General features: G+C 34.9%; 1 protein-coding gene across 5 annotated transcripts in view; it reads left to right on the forward strand.

Annotated features, from left to right (window-relative positions):
- Positions 1 to 17,308, forward strand: part of sec31a (SEC31 homolog A, COPII coat complex component) — a 58,511-nt gene extending 41,203 nt beyond the window's left edge. For 3 of the 5 annotated variants that reach the window (XM_039758829.1, XM_039758832.1, XM_039758831.1), the window contains 8 exons: positions 148 to 241; positions 5,849 to 6,157; positions 8,258 to 8,296; positions 10,668 to 10,726; positions 11,916 to 12,164; positions 13,355 to 13,474; positions 13,823 to 13,894; positions 16,155 to 17,308. In XM_039758829.1, coding sequence (XP_039614763.1) covers positions 148 to 241; positions 5,849 to 6,157; positions 8,258 to 8,296; positions 10,668 to 10,726; positions 11,916 to 12,164; positions 13,355 to 13,474; positions 13,823 to 13,894; positions 16,155 to 16,334 — 1,122 coding nt within the window. In that variant the 3' untranslated portion in view covers positions 16,335 to 17,308. The remainder of the gene's footprint in view (positions 1 to 147; positions 242 to 5,848; positions 6,158 to 8,257; positions 8,297 to 10,667; positions 10,727 to 11,915; positions 12,165 to 13,354; positions 13,475 to 13,822; positions 13,895 to 16,154) is intronic. The other 2 variants (XM_039758830.1, XM_039758833.1) reach the window with 2 other exon arrangements.
- The last annotated feature ends 213 nt before the right edge of the window (positions 17,309 to 17,521 follow it).

The raw sequence follows: 17,521 nt of genomic DNA on the forward strand, positions 1-17,521 counted from the left end.
TTTGTGCCCTAGCCCATTTGCTACTGTAACAGTAGCATATAATATGGAAAATGTGTTCTTTTATGCATGTTGTGTGTTGTAACTTCTAACAGCTTAATTGTACAGTAAGCACTTTTGTTTCCCTTTTCACTTATACAATATATCTAGGGTGAACCACCTCTTCCAGGTTTTGTCAGGAACCACAGCTCAACTCCAGCTTACTCGTATTCATCTAACATTCCTCACCAGTCGTATGCTCAACGTAAGTATTTTATTTCTGTGATCAGTTTGCCTTTACATTTGGTATTTTTGGGAGATTATAAACAAAGTTTTATAATATTTTGTTGTCATTCCTTGTTTTTTCTGGAATCCATTATTTGTCTTACACCTTAGTTTAAAAGTTTAGACCTATTTACAGTAAGTACAGTGCACTGCTACAGTCCTCTATACAAAAACTACACGCACACAAATAATAAAGCCAGTCTTCCTTCTTTGAACCTGGCTCGGGAAGCTCTTCAAAAGGGAAAAATAGGAACAAAACTTTACAAGAAAAAGCAAATGTGTATGTGTATATACAAAAGTAATTGCACTGATCCCAAAAGAAAAAAATATTCTAAAATCAAATATGAATACAGTATATACCTCCACTAATACTATCACTCTGAGATATATATGTACAAAAAAATCTTTACAAAGATGTCTTCAAAAAGAAAAATAAACTGCTTTCTGTATAGCTCAGCAATGCATACCCCTGCCTCACCTTTAGGTCCACTGACCCCTGTTTGCCGGCAACTCCTTAAATATAACTGGCAAGATTATCCAACCAATCTGCCATCCCTGTCTACTCCACTCACCTGTCCAGGTAGATGCTAGCAGGACACTGGCATGTGCAGCTAAACCCCGGCAAGAAAGTTCGTACTGGTCATTATACAGGCTCCCTGTGTGCGCACACACACGCTGTACCTGACAGCACATACTCACAGAGACGAACCATACATTCCCATGGTAGTGTCTTCAATCCGTAATAGTAAGCACCACTCTTTTAAGCTGGCTCACTTTGACATATAACACCAGAAATGTTACAGTTTAGTGCTGCTTTAACCTAAATTGGTAATGCTCAAGGCCGAGCATTACCACAGTTACCTATTTGAAATAAGTGCCTATCAGCAACTATATGAGATAAAAATATTTTTTGCATTCACAAATAATGCATTTCTTTTTAACAAATTTGAAGATGTTTGTGTTGTCTATTGATGTCAGTCACGCATGTTTGTAAGTGTGTCATATGTTGGTGATGTTTTGCTTAATACATCAATACAAATGTATTAATACAAAAGGAATTACATTAAGACAGCTCAAAAATACATTGGATCAGTTAAAGAAAAAATAGTTCAAGTTTCATGTGACTTTTAAGATTTTTTTTCCAAAGCAAAATGGAATATTCTGAACGTCCTTTAGATCTGATGCCAGTTCAGTTTGTCCTTCTTTGCTGCTTTAACTGTATAAAATTTTGGAAACATTTGAAAAGAGCGATCCCTGATCTAGTCTTTAAATTTTTAAATTATTCTCCATTTTTCCAAAGTACTTACTGAAACTATCAGCAAGCAGAGTAGGGTAAGCAGGAGAACATTGAAGTCACTTGACTCCTTACTCTTTAATCCCAGCATTGTATGTTTTCTGCACAACATATAATTTAGTCTCAATAGTTCAGAATTTTTGTGTGTACACTGATGTTTTAACAGCTTATTCAGTTCATCATTCAGAAAGCAGGAGACAGAGCTGGAGGTGGCATAGTTAAAGATGCTAAGATTTGCATTGGGCGTAACGAGGATGAACAGGATTAGAAATGAGTACATTAGAGCAGGCATGTCAGACATGCGGCCCGCATGACAGATCCTAGTTACCATTGAACTTGTACAAAATGATTACTGTCGTTTGTGATTGAATCATTCTGCATCTTCGGTGTTACTTATTGACTTTTCTTTCTTCTGCCTTCTGACAAAAGAGCATTTTCCCATGGCATTACGGTACCAGAAAAGTCATCTGCTAGTATAGCCACGAGCCTTGACCAAAGTAAATGAGCTGTGATGTCACAACTGAAGTGCTAGGCTGCAACAGGGGCGGCCTTAGGCATGTGCAAACTGTGCACCTGCACAGGGCCGCCAAGCCAATATATATTGAATATAAAACAGAAACAGAAAATAACGACACAGCTGACTGCAATGTGGCCGAAAAACATTGTTTCTTGTTAATTAGTACGCTGTATTTACTAATGTCACTAGAGTCGGAGCAGTAAGCTATATGTAGTATTATAATGTTCTGCCGTAATGAGAATATCATGGGCCGCCATTTGGTTTTCAAGTTACGGACACGTGCATATAGAAGCTTGTCATGAGCACGAGGCGGCTATGCAGTGTCTGCAATGGACGTGGCCATCTGCCGTGCACAAGATACCATATTGACATTGGCGGCCAAAGGGGCCACCGATTCTTTCTCTGCCCAGGGCCGCCCCTGCTAGGCTACATTACTGGCTGGTCTGCTGAGACTGGGCAGAACTGACCATCGCGAGTAGTAATTTTTTCACGTTTTTTTGCTCTAGTTTTATGTAATTTTGTGCTAGTATTGTAACGATCAGTGCAGACTACAGCTGAAGATCTGAAGTGGACGTGAGAAGTTGGTGAGTTATTAACAAATTTTTGTGATTTCGAGTTTGTAAAATTAGTGTAGGTCAGGGGGCTTTTTGCATTTTGACTTATTTTACAATATAAACTTTGAAGTAAACTTAGTAAAGTAAAATTAGATTTTTGGAGGATTTGTTTTCTAATTTGAATTACTGAGCAGTAAATTCAGTGAGCGTTTTCATGAGTTCAGTTCACATAAACAGGACTTTGCACTGTTCTCTTACAATGTTGAGAATGTGCCTGAGAATATCCAAATGGAATTGATTGAACTGCAGTCAGATTCTATTCTGCAGGCAAAATGCATCGAAGCTGGTGTGCCACCCCTTGTAAGCTTACCTGCCACCCTCGTATGTGCAGATCCGTAAGTTGGCATCGAGAGTACTGTCTATGTTCTGAAGCACTTACCTTTGTGAGCAATTGTTTTCATTAATGAAAGCTACCAAAACCCCACATCGCTCAAGACTTACTGTCTAGCACCTTTCATCCCTCAAAAAAATTGCTGCTGCACAAGATTTCAAGCCTGATATTGACGAACTGGTTGCTAACAAGAGATGCCAAGTGTCGGGACAAAAGAAATAGATCTCACACTGTAAGACTCCTATATAAGCAATGAATATAATATAAGAACGTAGCTAAGAGGCTAAGACTCTAATTGTATGCTGTTGTACGGAGATTGTATGGAAATAAATTGCTTTTCTTTAAACTTTAAATGTTACATTTTTTAAAGTTTTCAGTATTGGAAAGAAAGCTACAGTAACTTTATAGTATAATAGTATTTGTTACAGTGCGGCCCGCTGATACACGTATGGCAGTGGAAGCGGCCAACCAATGGTAGTGAGTTTGACATGCCTGCATTAGAGGGTCAGCTCAAGTTTGACAGTTGGGAGACAAAGTCAGAGAGGAGAGATGCTGGGTATATTGGGAGAAGGATGCTAAAGATAGAGCTGCCAGGGAAGAGGAAAAGAGGAAGGCCTAAGAGAAGGTTTATGGATGTGATGAGAGAGGACATGCAGGTGATGGGTGTAACAGAACAAGATGCAGAGGACAGGAAGATATGGAAGAAGATGATCCGCTATGGTGATCCCTAATGGGAGCAGCTGAAGGAAGATTCATTCATCATTCATAGAAAAGCAGTATACAAGTATAACATATTACATGTTGCAATAACAGACCAAATTGTTATTTGAATCAAATAAACAAACTGGTCACCTCAGAAGCTCACCACAAGGCAGATCCTTTAGAGAGGCAATGAAACTTCATGTTCATAAGCAGTCCTTGGTGATCAGAACCCATTTACGTTTCAGTAGTTTTTAAAAAAAATAAATAAATAAATTCCGGTGTTGCAATTGTGAATGTAAGATTATTTTAATAACTAAGAGCAATACTTCACTCAAATCTGGAGATTGCTCTTTTGATGTAAGAGCTTCTCTGTGTAATATGCAATGTATTTTCTCAATAGTATGTGTCCATTTAGTGTGTCAAACATATCTCCCCCATACTGTACTTGTTCATCATAAAGTAAATCGACAGAAAAATTTAGTTAACAACTTTACTCTCCCAGACGCAACAAATTAAAAAAAAAAAAAATTGGTCTTGAATTCCTACATCAAACAACTCCTCATTATTTAGGTTATGCTTCTATGCCAAATGACTTCTCCTCAACATAGTGGTACCAGGGAGTGGTGTGCTCAGAACCTTTTTCACCTGTTCCTCTGCAGACATGATTAGACGTATGTCTTCTGCAGCAGGCAGAATCTGTTTTCCTGATTGTATGCATCAATTTACATTTTGCAGTGTGTGGAGACACCAAATACAAGGCCTTTGCTATACATACTTATACCATCACTTTTTTACTTCCCAGTTTTTGTTGCTGTCTTAAATTGATGCTTTCTAAATACTCAAATGTTTTTGTGGCCAGGTGTGTATGTTTTGCTTCAAAGTGTTTTTTCAAGAAGGCTCGTGGTCAGCTATTTTTAAGAGATGCAATATACACTTAAAAATTGAGTTACCTTTTTATTTTCATAAAACAATTAGAGCTTAGCTGTAATTGCTTTTTGTGTTCACTGAGTAACAAATCAAGAGACTTTTTGTTTCTCCCAAAATGCCATTCAAATAGTCATATTAACATAACAAAGTGGGAAGTTGAAGAAGCTCAAACTCCCATCACATGTGAACACCGCATAATTCTATCAGCTATTTCTGTTACTAGCTTTTGTGTTTTATTTTATTTTAACTTGTTACATTTAATTTTTTCAGTGTACTACATTTTACTTTCAAAATTGTGTTTTGAAATGACAATAAATTGACAGACTTTTCAAGCACTAAACAGTCATATTAAGCTGAACACACTCCAAAGCAAAATCTCCAGTGTTAAATGAACTCTTACACTGTTAAATTATTCCTTAAAATTCTGTGTTTACTGTTTTTCTATGTTTTGTTTTGAAATGTTACATTGACAGCAGCAATTATAACGCAATGCTGCCATTATAAGAAGCAGCTATAGACAGTCGGTCATAATGTGTACACATGCCCAAATCCATGTCTTTCCTACAGGGCCAGTTTAGAGGTTTTATTTCATGTAATATTCATATCTTTAGTATTCGGGGACAAAACTAATATACCCAAAGAACACCTACACAGTCTTGGAGAGAATATGCTGACTCCTCCCAGAATGAGAGTGGATCTGGTTTTGAGACAAGACTAACTAAGTAGTGTTTTGACCCTCTTAAAGTTGATCATACTTTTGTTAAATCTGCTTTTTTTCAAAAATGTCTAAGGGTTAGGGTATGATTGGTTTAATCTAATGCACTGCTGCGTGATATATAGAAAGTAGCATATTTATGTATGTTGAATAACTAAAAAGAAGTTGCAAAATGTTCTTACTGCTCCTCCTAATCTTTAATCTCAATACCACACAGACAGTGTAATGAAAACCTTCAAGGTGGCAGCATATATGATACAATAATAAAAAATACTCATGAACTTTGAAATGGGAATATTATGATTTTTGCATAATGCTTGATGGAATGGTTTATGGATAGTAATGTCAACTTTTTCTTCAAAATCTGACAGATTTTACTTTTTTATCAGTTATTTAAATTATGCTTATTTGCTCATACTGTTAAGAGGTCATTTTATATTGGAGTCTTACAAAAGAAATGCTAACAATGTTTGTCTTCTCTGTTTAGCCTATTTTCAGGCACAACAGTATCCTCATGGAGCTGGGGGACCAACAGTCTATCAACCACAACACACTGTACCTCCACCTCCATCTCCATCTTCTACACCCTACTCAACTCAGTACATGCATTCTGTACCTTCTCACACTGTTTCTGCATCATCGATTAATCCTTCATATCCAGGACAACCCCCAGTTTCTGGGACAACAGTTGTCTCTGCAGCTTCCCCTTTCTCCTCTTCTCTTACTTTGTCTGGAGCCTCCTTCCAGCATGGCGGACCTGGAGCTCCGATGTCTTCTTGTCCACCACCACCTTCAGGTATTCTGCCTGTCCAATATGACCTGTCTGCCTCACAAAAAACAGGTCTACACTTATTCATGTTTGTAGGCTTTGTTTCATTTTTCTTTATTAGAAAGCAGCGCTTATAAATTCAAAACCTATGTTTCTAAGAGTATGTGTATTTTTTGTACTACTTCTGTTGGCATTCAAAATCTATACAACAGATGAATGGATTGTGAAAGCAGTCCCAAAAACTGAGGATATTTTAGTGTCTATGATCCTTAGAAACATTGGTTCTAAAGTGTAACACTTTTTAACACACTATAGAGCCTAGTTTATATTGTTTTATAAAGCTTTGTTTAATGTTAATACAGTATAACTGGAATGGCTTATGGTTAAGGTTAAGTTGTTGTTTTATAATTTAAGATTGCTGCATGATACATGCATGTGCATAGTTGTCATTAGAAATTTAACAAACATTTTGCATGAGATTTGCCTTCATCTCTGTTCTACTAATTTTTCATGAATATACACACGAGTATTTTTGCTCAGTTTCTTGGTTCTCACATTCTAATCAGTACTTTATTGTAAGACCAGACATTCATTGTGCGGATCAACTCAACATGCACATTACTTTGCACATAGCATAAAATACCATTAATAAAACACCTGTATCATCATATTTATCTTGTAATGTTTATAAATTTACAACTCCACTAAGAAATAACCCAACAAAAATCTATCCAGATTCTTATCCTGCTGTTTTCATTGCTGGTTTGAAGCCCATAGTTAAAATTTAATATATGCTGAAGATAATTTTAACATTCACCTATCCAGAGAAACACTTGTAAAAATAAAAAATCTTAAGGCACACACATTAGCTGGTTGTGTTTTCATAGAATCATGGCAAAAAATGTATTTTCTTGTCTCTCTTCCCTTAATGAAAATATTAAAGCTGATCAAAGCAGTTAACAAAATTAATTTCTGTGATCAAAGTGTTATGTTGAAAACGTCTAGCATCTTGAAGTATGCTACTGATTCCACCAGATAGTTCAGTTTTACTCTTTATTTGGAGGAGGTTTGCATACTTTGGAGCAGCACCCTGCCTTAGTTCTTAATATATGTAGGCCCTTCTTCCTCCCTAGTTTGTATCCTAACAACTCTGTTTAAAATTCAAGTTTTACATTTAATTTGAGTTAGGTTAGTCTGTGCGCCACGAGATTCCATTGATTCTTTTCCAGCGCCAGTGATGAGGTTCAGCACATTTGGTGCTTTACAAAAGTTTGCAGTCCATTGACCAATTCTCTTAATTTTACTAAATAACAAATCCTTTGAAATTTTGTTTTCTGTGGTATTTTTATTTCAAAGCATGGAAACTCAATTTGCTTTTTAACATGGCATTTTTTATTTTAGGAAAATATTTTAAAGGAAAGAAGAAATATAGTGTTGGGAAGAAATACATAAACTGCATATATTTTATTCTTTTTTTCCTCAACATAAAATAACTAATTTGAAACAAACATTTCAGAGAGCAAAATTTCATTGTAAAATTTGTTGTTCATTAAAACTATAGAATCAGTCAAGGAACCAAATAGTTTTGGAAGGCACTATATTTGAGAAGAAAAAGAGAGCAATATGTTCACACTTACATTTTACAGTGTGACATTTTGGTGTTTGTAATTAGTGAGAGATCTTTTTGGATATTTTTGATTAAATCATACGTGATGTTATACTTAAGTGAAGCATTTTACTAAATTGTATATCAGTTTCTTTAAATATTTTTGTATTTTATAAGTAATATACAGTATTTTTATTATGTATTTATTTTGTCTGTGGCAGTGCAAAAAAAGCCTATACTGTTCTATAAACAGAAAACTAATTGTGAAATGTTGAATTCATCATCATATAACTTACTCATTAAATTTTTTTTTACAGTTTAATGAATATTAAGATAAATGTGAAGAAATTAAACAGTATATTTGAAAATGCTTATGATAATTCCTTTTTTTTTTTTTTAAACCTGATAAATCCTACTTGTTTGTACAATATACTGCATTTAGAACTTTCTCATTAAATATCATTTATATTGGCTGATTGAAACAAATGTTTCACATCTATGAATTTTATTTTTATCTACAGGAGATTTAAACATTCAGGACATCCTGTGCTACCTAGAAGGTTTTTTTTTTTATCTAGTCCCTTAGTATTTATCTAATCATAATTCATCAATTATCACAGAGAACAATAATTTTCAAAATTAATAAATGCAATTATCACAAGTAATAAGAATTATGATCGCTTGTTGATTAACATTAATATAATGCATAATTTAATTTTCACTTGATTATATCATTTAATTTTTTATGACTTAATGAAGAGATAAGCTACAGATGCAGCCTGATATTTTTACACTTTCTTTACAGATCACGTTTTCTGTTGAAATGTTGCTTGGGCATGTTCAGTTGGTGAATATTTAATATAGCCTTCTCTTTCCAGTTAAAATACTGACACCCTTTTTAGGCATTACACAATGAATAAAACTAACACAATTCATAACTACACCTATAAACAGAGGATATTCTTGTCTTTTACTTTAGTTTTACTAAAGTTTTTTTCCCCTGCAACTCATAAAACGTCTTTTGATTAAGTTAAGTAATTGTGTGATACTTTGTCTTGATCATTGTATGCACATTAGTTTTCTTTTTTTTTAAATTGTTAAAATTAATTTAAATTGAAGGTTAGGAAATGACATATTTCACATCCCTAGTAATAAACTTAAATTGCAAAGAAAACATGCAAGCGTAAATTTCTATTTGAAAACAAGATCCTATTATTATTATTATAAGCTTGCAGATGTTTGTATATATCGTTTGAAGATGACCGTCTGTTTGCTTAGTGCTCAAAAATGGAAAGGAAAAGTTAAAAACGTACACTTAACTGGAGATTTCCTTCACACTGTATGGGTGCTGCCAAAAGTGCCACAGAATCTTTCAGGGTAAAAAAAAAACTAATGGAGAGACGGACCCAATAACCTCATTGCATAAAAGGCTAGACAATCAAGTTCTACTATCAGCCTCTTTATATAAAATTGGAGAATTGAGAATCTTTGCATATTTTAGTATAGAAATACTGTAATTTTCTGTAGTTGCTGCATAGTCTTCATATTTTACATCATAAATAATACCAGAGTGCTGCTCACTTTCATTGTACAAGTGATAGTAGGTTAACTGTAGACATTTCTCAGCCCCAGTCACGGTGTTTGCCTCAACATGAAATATAAATCCGACCTAAATTAGAAATGTGCACCTTGGAGTTGGTAACAGATGCAACAGTTTTCTGTGGCCTTTTTCCTTCACTTACAGGAACTTGCATTGCTGATTCAGGGAAAATTAAAAAAGTAAACTCAAACTATTAATCAAGTACAATATTTCCCTTATTAAGGCAGTGTGTTATTACAAGGTGCCAATGAGGAAGTGTTCAGTGATTAATATACTTGTAAGGAACTAGACAAAGAGTGTAGTTGTAATATTTGTCACAAGAAATGTGTTACTCAACTTTTAGTTACTCCAAAATCATTTTGTGATTTAAAGAAAGCAGTAAGTTATTGTTAAAATATTGCCCATGTCAAATATTTCACCTAATCTTGTATGTCAGTTTCCTTGTTGAGTTTTTAAATAAGTAAAAGCAAACTACATATATACCTATATCTTGGAAAAATTATGTTCTTGCATTTTAATGGGTTTTAATACCCTGCAATTTAATTGCAGATAACTAATGTGAATCACAAGAATGATTTTGTTTTGTAAATGATTTCAAATTGCAAGCAAATCAACACGAGCTATCATGACTGAATGATTCAATTTTTATAATTGAAACCTTCTTTAAACAATTATTTTTATACTCCTACTAGTGATTGCTATTCAGAAATAGTTTTTTGTTGTGATAATGGTAAGTCATGGCAATTACTGCTTCCAGCAGAGAAAACTGTTTGTTTTTTTGTTTTTTTTTAATTATCTAGCCTTTAAAAGCTGAATTAGTTCTTCAGCTGAATTATTAGGTTGTGTTTGTACAAAACAGAGCAGCAGGCAGACAGGCTCCATGATCATCTTTGTTAATGTGGATACTCAAGTTTCTGAAAGCTATTGACTACAAAATATAATATTTGTAATTTTTGTGTGTGTGTTTTAAGTGCATCATTTTTTTTCCTTAATCCGTACTTGTGTGTGACTGGCTAATGGCAGCTTTTTGAGGTGGACTCCGTTGAGGGTCTGTGATTAATACTACCAGTTTGCACTGAAGTGTGTCACATTTCCAATTCCTATTTAATGATTCTGAAAGCAAAACCTACTTTTGCATATGAAATGTGGCCTTCCTAATTGTTACTATAACCTAGATTTTATTAACCTTTTTATTTATTTATTATTACCTTTATTTTTAAAATTTCATGTGATATTTATCTAGGGTTCTATTTTTGTACTTTAAGATGTAGTCTGTTCTTTTTACCCTTTCTTACTGATACTCTTTGGTATCCCACCTTCAACCCCCACAGGACCACAAAATGGATGGAATGATCCACCAAGTTTCAGCAGAGGGACAAAGAAGAAGAAGGTAGTATGTTTAAAAAAGAAAGGTTCTCTGCATTTTAATGCATTAGTTTGGGTATTGTATTAATATGTATGTTAAAATAAAAAATAGTAATTATGATTATTAAACATTAACCTGAATAAGCCGAGTAGTTTTACAAAAAGATTTTTTTTTACCAGTAACTCCAAAGTGTAAACACATTCTCAGCATGGGTGTGTTTTTGTCAGCTTATTTATTGATCCCTATGCTTCACTAAAAATGTAAACTCACAGAGACATGGTTTCCCAAATCTTAAGCATTCTTTAGTTTAAATAAATAAATGTATACAGAAGTCCCACAGGTGATGCATTCCAAGATCTTCCCCGGATACCCAAAAGTGTGGATAGCAGAAAACTCTTTATATGTATTTTTTCTTTTAAAGACAGTACATACTTATGCTAAAGTTAAAATTATACACAATTTGATATTACCAGCATTAAAAAGGAATAAAATGTATTTAATTTTATACTCTCCCCCTCTCTTTCTCTCGCTGCGCACTGAATGAGTGATTTGGACAAAATGTATCTAAAATGGTGAAACATTTGCTCAGAATGGCAATTTGAAACTTGTTAGAAATAAGTTAATAGGTTATTTTTGGAATTTTTCATTTAATGTTTTTGGGTCACAGTGAACCAGAGAAATCAAATCCACAGATACAGGGTTTCTACTGTACATCAAAATAGTGTTTCAAACAGTTCATTTTTAAATTAAAAAAGTGCCCATCATTACACAGAGTGCTGTTTTTTGAGTGTTTTGGATGTATTTTTCTTTTTCATCATCACTCTAAAAAAATCAGTTTTTTTTCTAAACTCGATAGTATTTGACAATAAGTGTTTGCTGCCTAATGTGTTTTCTGTAGATATATATTTTTGCAAGTGCTAATAGTTTAAAATTTACTATTTTATTATAGTTATTTAGCTTTGCTTTATAATGTGAATTTTTGAGAAATATTCCAATTTGTAACACGTGGTGTACAATATGCTACATGAAGACTGTTAAAATTAACGCAAGTATGAATTTATTTGCTATGCCACTCGATATTCATAAACATTAAATTCCACAATTCAAAAAACAACGCAGTAAGTCTATAAGAATTTGTTACTGACTAGGAAATACTGTACTGCAGAAGTTAATGTGTGTGTGCTTAGGTGTAATTTTGCCATGTTTTTCCCAGCTTCCAGAAGACTACACTCCTCCTGCTCCAATTACTGCTCCTATAATGAATCCACTAGTTCCTGATCAATCCCAACAGTTGGCCCACCCCCCTGTCTTCCAGCCACAGCAGTCACCAGCTGGACCACCTTTGTCACAGCCTGCTTTTCAGATGATGCAGCAGCCTTTATCACAGCCTAGTGTGGTTACTCCGACGCGAAAGCTTAGCACAGAGGGACCCCCAGGAGCACCAATAGGTGACGTCATACAGGTCTGTGTATGCACTTTACTATACTCCGTTCCAAGCATGCAAAATGTAATGAATAACTAGCAAGTATAGTGTAATATCACTTTTGTGGAAAACCTCTAGCGCTTAACAATGTAGAATGACTATAGAGCTGACATTTAGTCTGTGAGGCTTTGTGTTTCCCATTGATTTATGGGGTCCTGTTTTGTACCTTTAAATAAAGCACAAGCAAGTTTAAAAAACACTGTCCACTTGCATTCCAAAATGCATGTACAGTGAATAATAAATAGTTTATTAAGTTAACACACATCTCAATGTCATTAGGCAGGTACTGAGGAACTGTGTGTGTTCAGTGCAACAGGACAATTGTCAGGAATACAGATTTAAGAACTTTAAGCCTAACATCGTAGTAGGTGTCCATCGCAAATGGAGGAGTTAATCAAAAATAGCAGCCCTACTATACTCTCCCATCCCCACACCCACAAAGCAGTGTTTTTGATATGTTGTGAATGGATCATCACTCAGAACCATCCAGCAGATTCTGATCATGTGGTTGTAAATGGTGTTGATGAAAGCATCTACTTTGTGCACAGTAGTACACTGCCAGCAGTTACTCTGTTAACGACTGAGTACAGCAGTAGTGCTGAGAGAGGCATACTGCAGCACTAATCTCTTCTTAACAGTTAAGGGAAAGGATTATGTTAGGTGAAAACTCAAACAAGTGACATCCTAGCAGTGAAAGTCAAGAAGACATAGTGGCAGTAGGCAATAGAATCACGATACTGGAAACTGGAGTGTTGGAAAGTATCGCCTGGTTTGAAGAGCTCATGACTTGTGCTGAAAAAACACATGAGATCTGAAAATCATTGTTGATCTGGTGCAGTTATCTGTCTCTCTCAATATTATCCCCATCTGTGAAAATCACTTTTTTCACCTAAACACTCCACCATGTCATATATCTCTATGGTAATAGAAATGTAACTGTGTGATTTAACTGTTATGTTTAGTTCTCCAACAGCTATCTGCAGTAATTAAGGAACACATGAGAGTCTATATGGGCCAGGATGGCTACGCTGTATATTGTAAAGTAGCCACTCAGTTTAGTTAATAAGAATTGGCCTCATAATAAATATAGCAAATAGTTGCCTGTTTCTTTATTGTTTTTTTTATTTATTATACTTTGTTGTTTTCTTCAATGTTTTTCTTTTGTTCAGCCACCTCAGTATATGCCTGCTGAAAAAGTTGCCAAGAACCCTATTCCTGAAGAACACCTCATATTGAAGATCACGTTTGAAGGCTTAATAAATAGGTGTTTGAGTGCTGCAGTTGATCCAGTATGTATTTGACTTTTTATGCCTCTTCTGAAGATAATATAATTTATAAATCACTGGGTACTCCTTTGTTTGATTATACTGACTTTATTGATGTGACTTAGACCATAGTAATATGTTTAATTGTTGTTTCTGTATTACAATGACATGCAGCAGATTATTTTATCCTAAGTTTATGCACTCTGATGACTTTGATATTTTAGTTCCATTAAAATTACTTGGCAAATAGCTAAAGATGTACACTGATTTTCTTTAAATATATATGAACAGGAGTGTGATTTTTTTTTTTTTCTGTCAATTTCTAATTCTAAGTGTTTATTATTATTATTATTATTTTTTTTTATTTTTTAGCAAACTAAAAGGAAGTTGGATGATGCTAACAAACGCCTAGAATCACTTTATGATAAATTGTGTGAAAAAAATGTAAGTATGAGTTTGGTTTACATATATCATTAATTGTATTATTCATAGATCTTCTGTTGTAAAATGCTTCATTCGAAACTGTGTAACGGGCTTACAGCTGCAGTCAGTTTTGGAAAAGAAAATCTGTATTCAGATGTCTGCCTAATTTGTTTTGCCTTCAAATGATTTCTTCTGACTCACAGATTGAGGTCTGGTTTTGAATTCTTCTTTGGCACTTTCTGTCTGGATCAGGCACATTTTTCCACATATACATGTTTTTCTCCTCTCTGGGAAACTTCATGCAGCGGCAACTCAATCGATGAGCTGTCCGCTCTGAAAGTGAAAATGCTAGCTGGTACTGCGCCGGTACTGTTTTCTTAAACTAGATAAGCATTACTCAGAAAACCTAACATAGGGAGAAAGTGTAGCAGACAGCGTCCATGAATGGTGATCGAACACACATTGATTAAACTTTATAACTGCATGCCCCATACTTCAGAATTCAAGGTTTCAAATTCCATATCAATAGATTTCTTTAACCATACTTTTTTCTTGTGTTTGAAGAAGCCATTTCACTAGTAAAAACTTCCAAACTTATTGCACGTCATCTGTAGAGTCCCCATGCACTCTAAAAGAAGCTTTCTGTGTAATGGTGCACACACAGTATATTTCCTGTGTTTTACTCAAATCTGTTACATGTAATACAAATAACCAATCATAGATAGCTATAGATCATGGAAATGGTCTGAACCTCATCTATCCAGTGGTAATGAGCCTGTCAGTGTAAGTGGGATCTTCGATAAAAGCAGGTTTACGCAGCTGTGATGTGCTGTTCTCCTGGGTATATATTTATGTGTGCAAATCGCATAGTTTACAAATGAAAGTGAGCCGACTACATGGAAACATGTGATGTACTTGAAAGAAGACAACCTTTGGGTATGTAAAAATACCATCATTGCTTTTGATTGACTTTATTGGAACGTACCCATTGTCACGAAAGCCTCAAAGAGCCATAGCAAGGTTTGGGGCAGCCACCCATATATTTGGTTTCCTGGCTGCAAATTGTACTTTAAATGATAGCAATGCTGTGCACAAAACCGAGTCCAAAACAGAACTGAGGGAATAGGGAGAAGGTGGAGGCTTTTAAAGGGGAAGACAGGAAGTGAAGTCAGAGGGGTCAGGCTCATGAAGGTCTTCAGCCATAGGTTCGAGCCCGGACGTGACATCACAGGGGGGCCGGAGCCGGCAAGGTCTTCTTCCATTGGCTCAGTCCCGGAAGTGACGTCAAGAGGACCAGGTGGAATCTCCTGGGAATGGTCTGCAGGAAAGGGAGAAAGAGTCAGTGCCCTCTGCCACATCCCAGTATGACTCGGAACTGCCCTTACTCAAGCCCTTTAGCTGCCTCCCATGTGCATGTGTGTGACACCGTATTTCAAAGTTACTTGTGTATGTCCCACCGCTGGGATGGCTTATGCATAAGTGGTTAATATATGAAATATAATGCACGTAAAAAACTCTTTACGGATTAATATAAGGGGTTATGAATTTTAGGCGAAGCAATAGTATATATTTTTAAAACCTTAAAAGAATACACAAACATCTATTAGTTAAAATATTTTGCTTATTCAAAAGCAAAGATGCTTTTTGTTTGGTAGTTTTAAATTGTGTCATTTATTGAAGAATATTCTTAAGATTGAACTTTCACTGAGAGCTTAAAAAAAATTTAGTTTTATTTATTTGGTTTTAAGGATTTCAGTTGTAAATTTCTTACAAATTAAACAGAAGTACATACATGAAACAGGAACTAAAAGAGAGGGAGCGTGCTGCGTTTTTTTCCAGACTTCCATTAACTCCAAATCCATTAATACCGTGAGATCCACACCTCTTTCAGCATCATGAAAGTTGTATTACAGAACAGACCGTTTAAAATGTGTTTTATGGCACTTAATGACAAGTGTTACTGGTTGTAATTGGTGTCTTCCTATCTGTTCACTAGTAGACAGGCTGTCCAGGTTGGCTGATAATTTTCACCTAAATTGAATGTCTTTATGTTGAATTCCTATAAATGAAGGCATTAGTTTTGAGTAAACTTAAGCAAAATGGTAATAATTCCACTTTTGCATGTATTAAATACATAGTCACTGAGTCAATTGTTTGATTTAGGATCAGATATGAAAAGTTTGTCGATTTTTCTTGTAAGAAAAGCAGTGGATTTTAGCTGCTTGTTGTCTGTAGCATTATGAATAACTTTTGTCTGCTGCTTTCCCCTTTTTCTTTACAGCTATCAGCAGCGATTATCACAGGATTACACAGCATTGCCAGAAGTATTGAAAATCGCAACTACCTAGAAGGTTTGGCTATCCACACTCACATAGTCAGTAACAGTAACTTCAGTGAAACGTCGGCTTTCATGCCAGTTCTCAAGGTAGTTCTAACACAAGCCAACAAGTTGGGAGTGTAGGTGATCTTCAAAAGCTTGCAGACGTCTTACTGCCAAAGCCCATGTAATAAAACTTGAGTTATGGTTTAAAAGAACCCCCTTTTTTTTTTATCATGTCTGTCTTACCTTTGTAACTGAAACTTGGACTGCTTGGAGTCTGAGCAGATATGATTTTTAGATGTAATTATTGGACTGCAGCTAAATGGGAAGTTTCTAGTATTCATCAAGACAATGTTTATGACATGTATTTTTGAAATTGTCCCGTGAACTGGCCAGCTGTCCTCAGAGTCACAAAACACCTTTGCACCTTCTCTTTATAACACAGTTATAGAGCACCAGCTCAAGAATAGAATTGTGTTTTTAATTTTGCAAGGTTTTAATTTCATCTGTTTTAGCTTTACATGTTATAAAAAATTATGTGTGATAATTGGTTTGACATTGTATTGGTTTATTGGTATCACTAGTAACCATAGGCCACCACTATTTATATGAAAATGTACTTGAGAGGTTGAAGAGAACTGCTGCGACTGGTGATCTAAAAAGGTGTGCTTGCTGTCATTGGCATAAACTTAAAAAAAGATAATGGATTTTCTGTTAAGAAGAAGAAAAACTTGTACATTGTCTAATTCTTGAATGAAGCTGAAGTACAGTACACCTTGGTGCTTTATGATTAGTGTTTTAAGTATATGTACAAGAACTCCTCTGTCCCATTAGTGGGCAAGGTTTTGTTTAACTCCATCCTCTAGCAATATTATATAAACGAAAGATTAACGATTTGAGTTCAAGAACCACAAGAATAATAAGCATTCCATATCTCAAATGTGTTAAATTGCATCACATGTCCTAATGTGAAAGTGCTGCCTGTGTATTTTATTTGTGTTTTTGTTAGCTGTATCCAAACATTGTATTGCATTTCTTTTCTAATCATGGAAAAAAAGTAAAATTTCAGCAACATGCAATATTTTAAATAAAATAGTAATTTATTTTAAAACGTGTCTGTGTGAAAAGGCATTTTTAATTGTGTTTTTATGCCTTTCAAATACATCAGATGAATATTTTCTCTTTTAACATTGAGAGTAATAAAGATTAATAAACAAGTTGTTCATTTGAGAATACAGGTGGAGTCTGAAAGGTACGTACGTAAAGACAAAGAGAAAAATGACAGATGAGTGCCCTCAATGTAGACACTGCGGTGGGACATTGTTAGC

Source organism: Polypterus senegalus, chromosome 7 (assembly GCF_016835505.1).
Source record: "Polypterus senegalus isolate Bchr_013 chromosome 7, ASM1683550v1, whole genome shotgun sequence".
NCBI lineage: Eukaryota > Metazoa > Chordata > Cladistia > Polypteriformes > Polypteridae > Polypterus > Polypterus senegalus.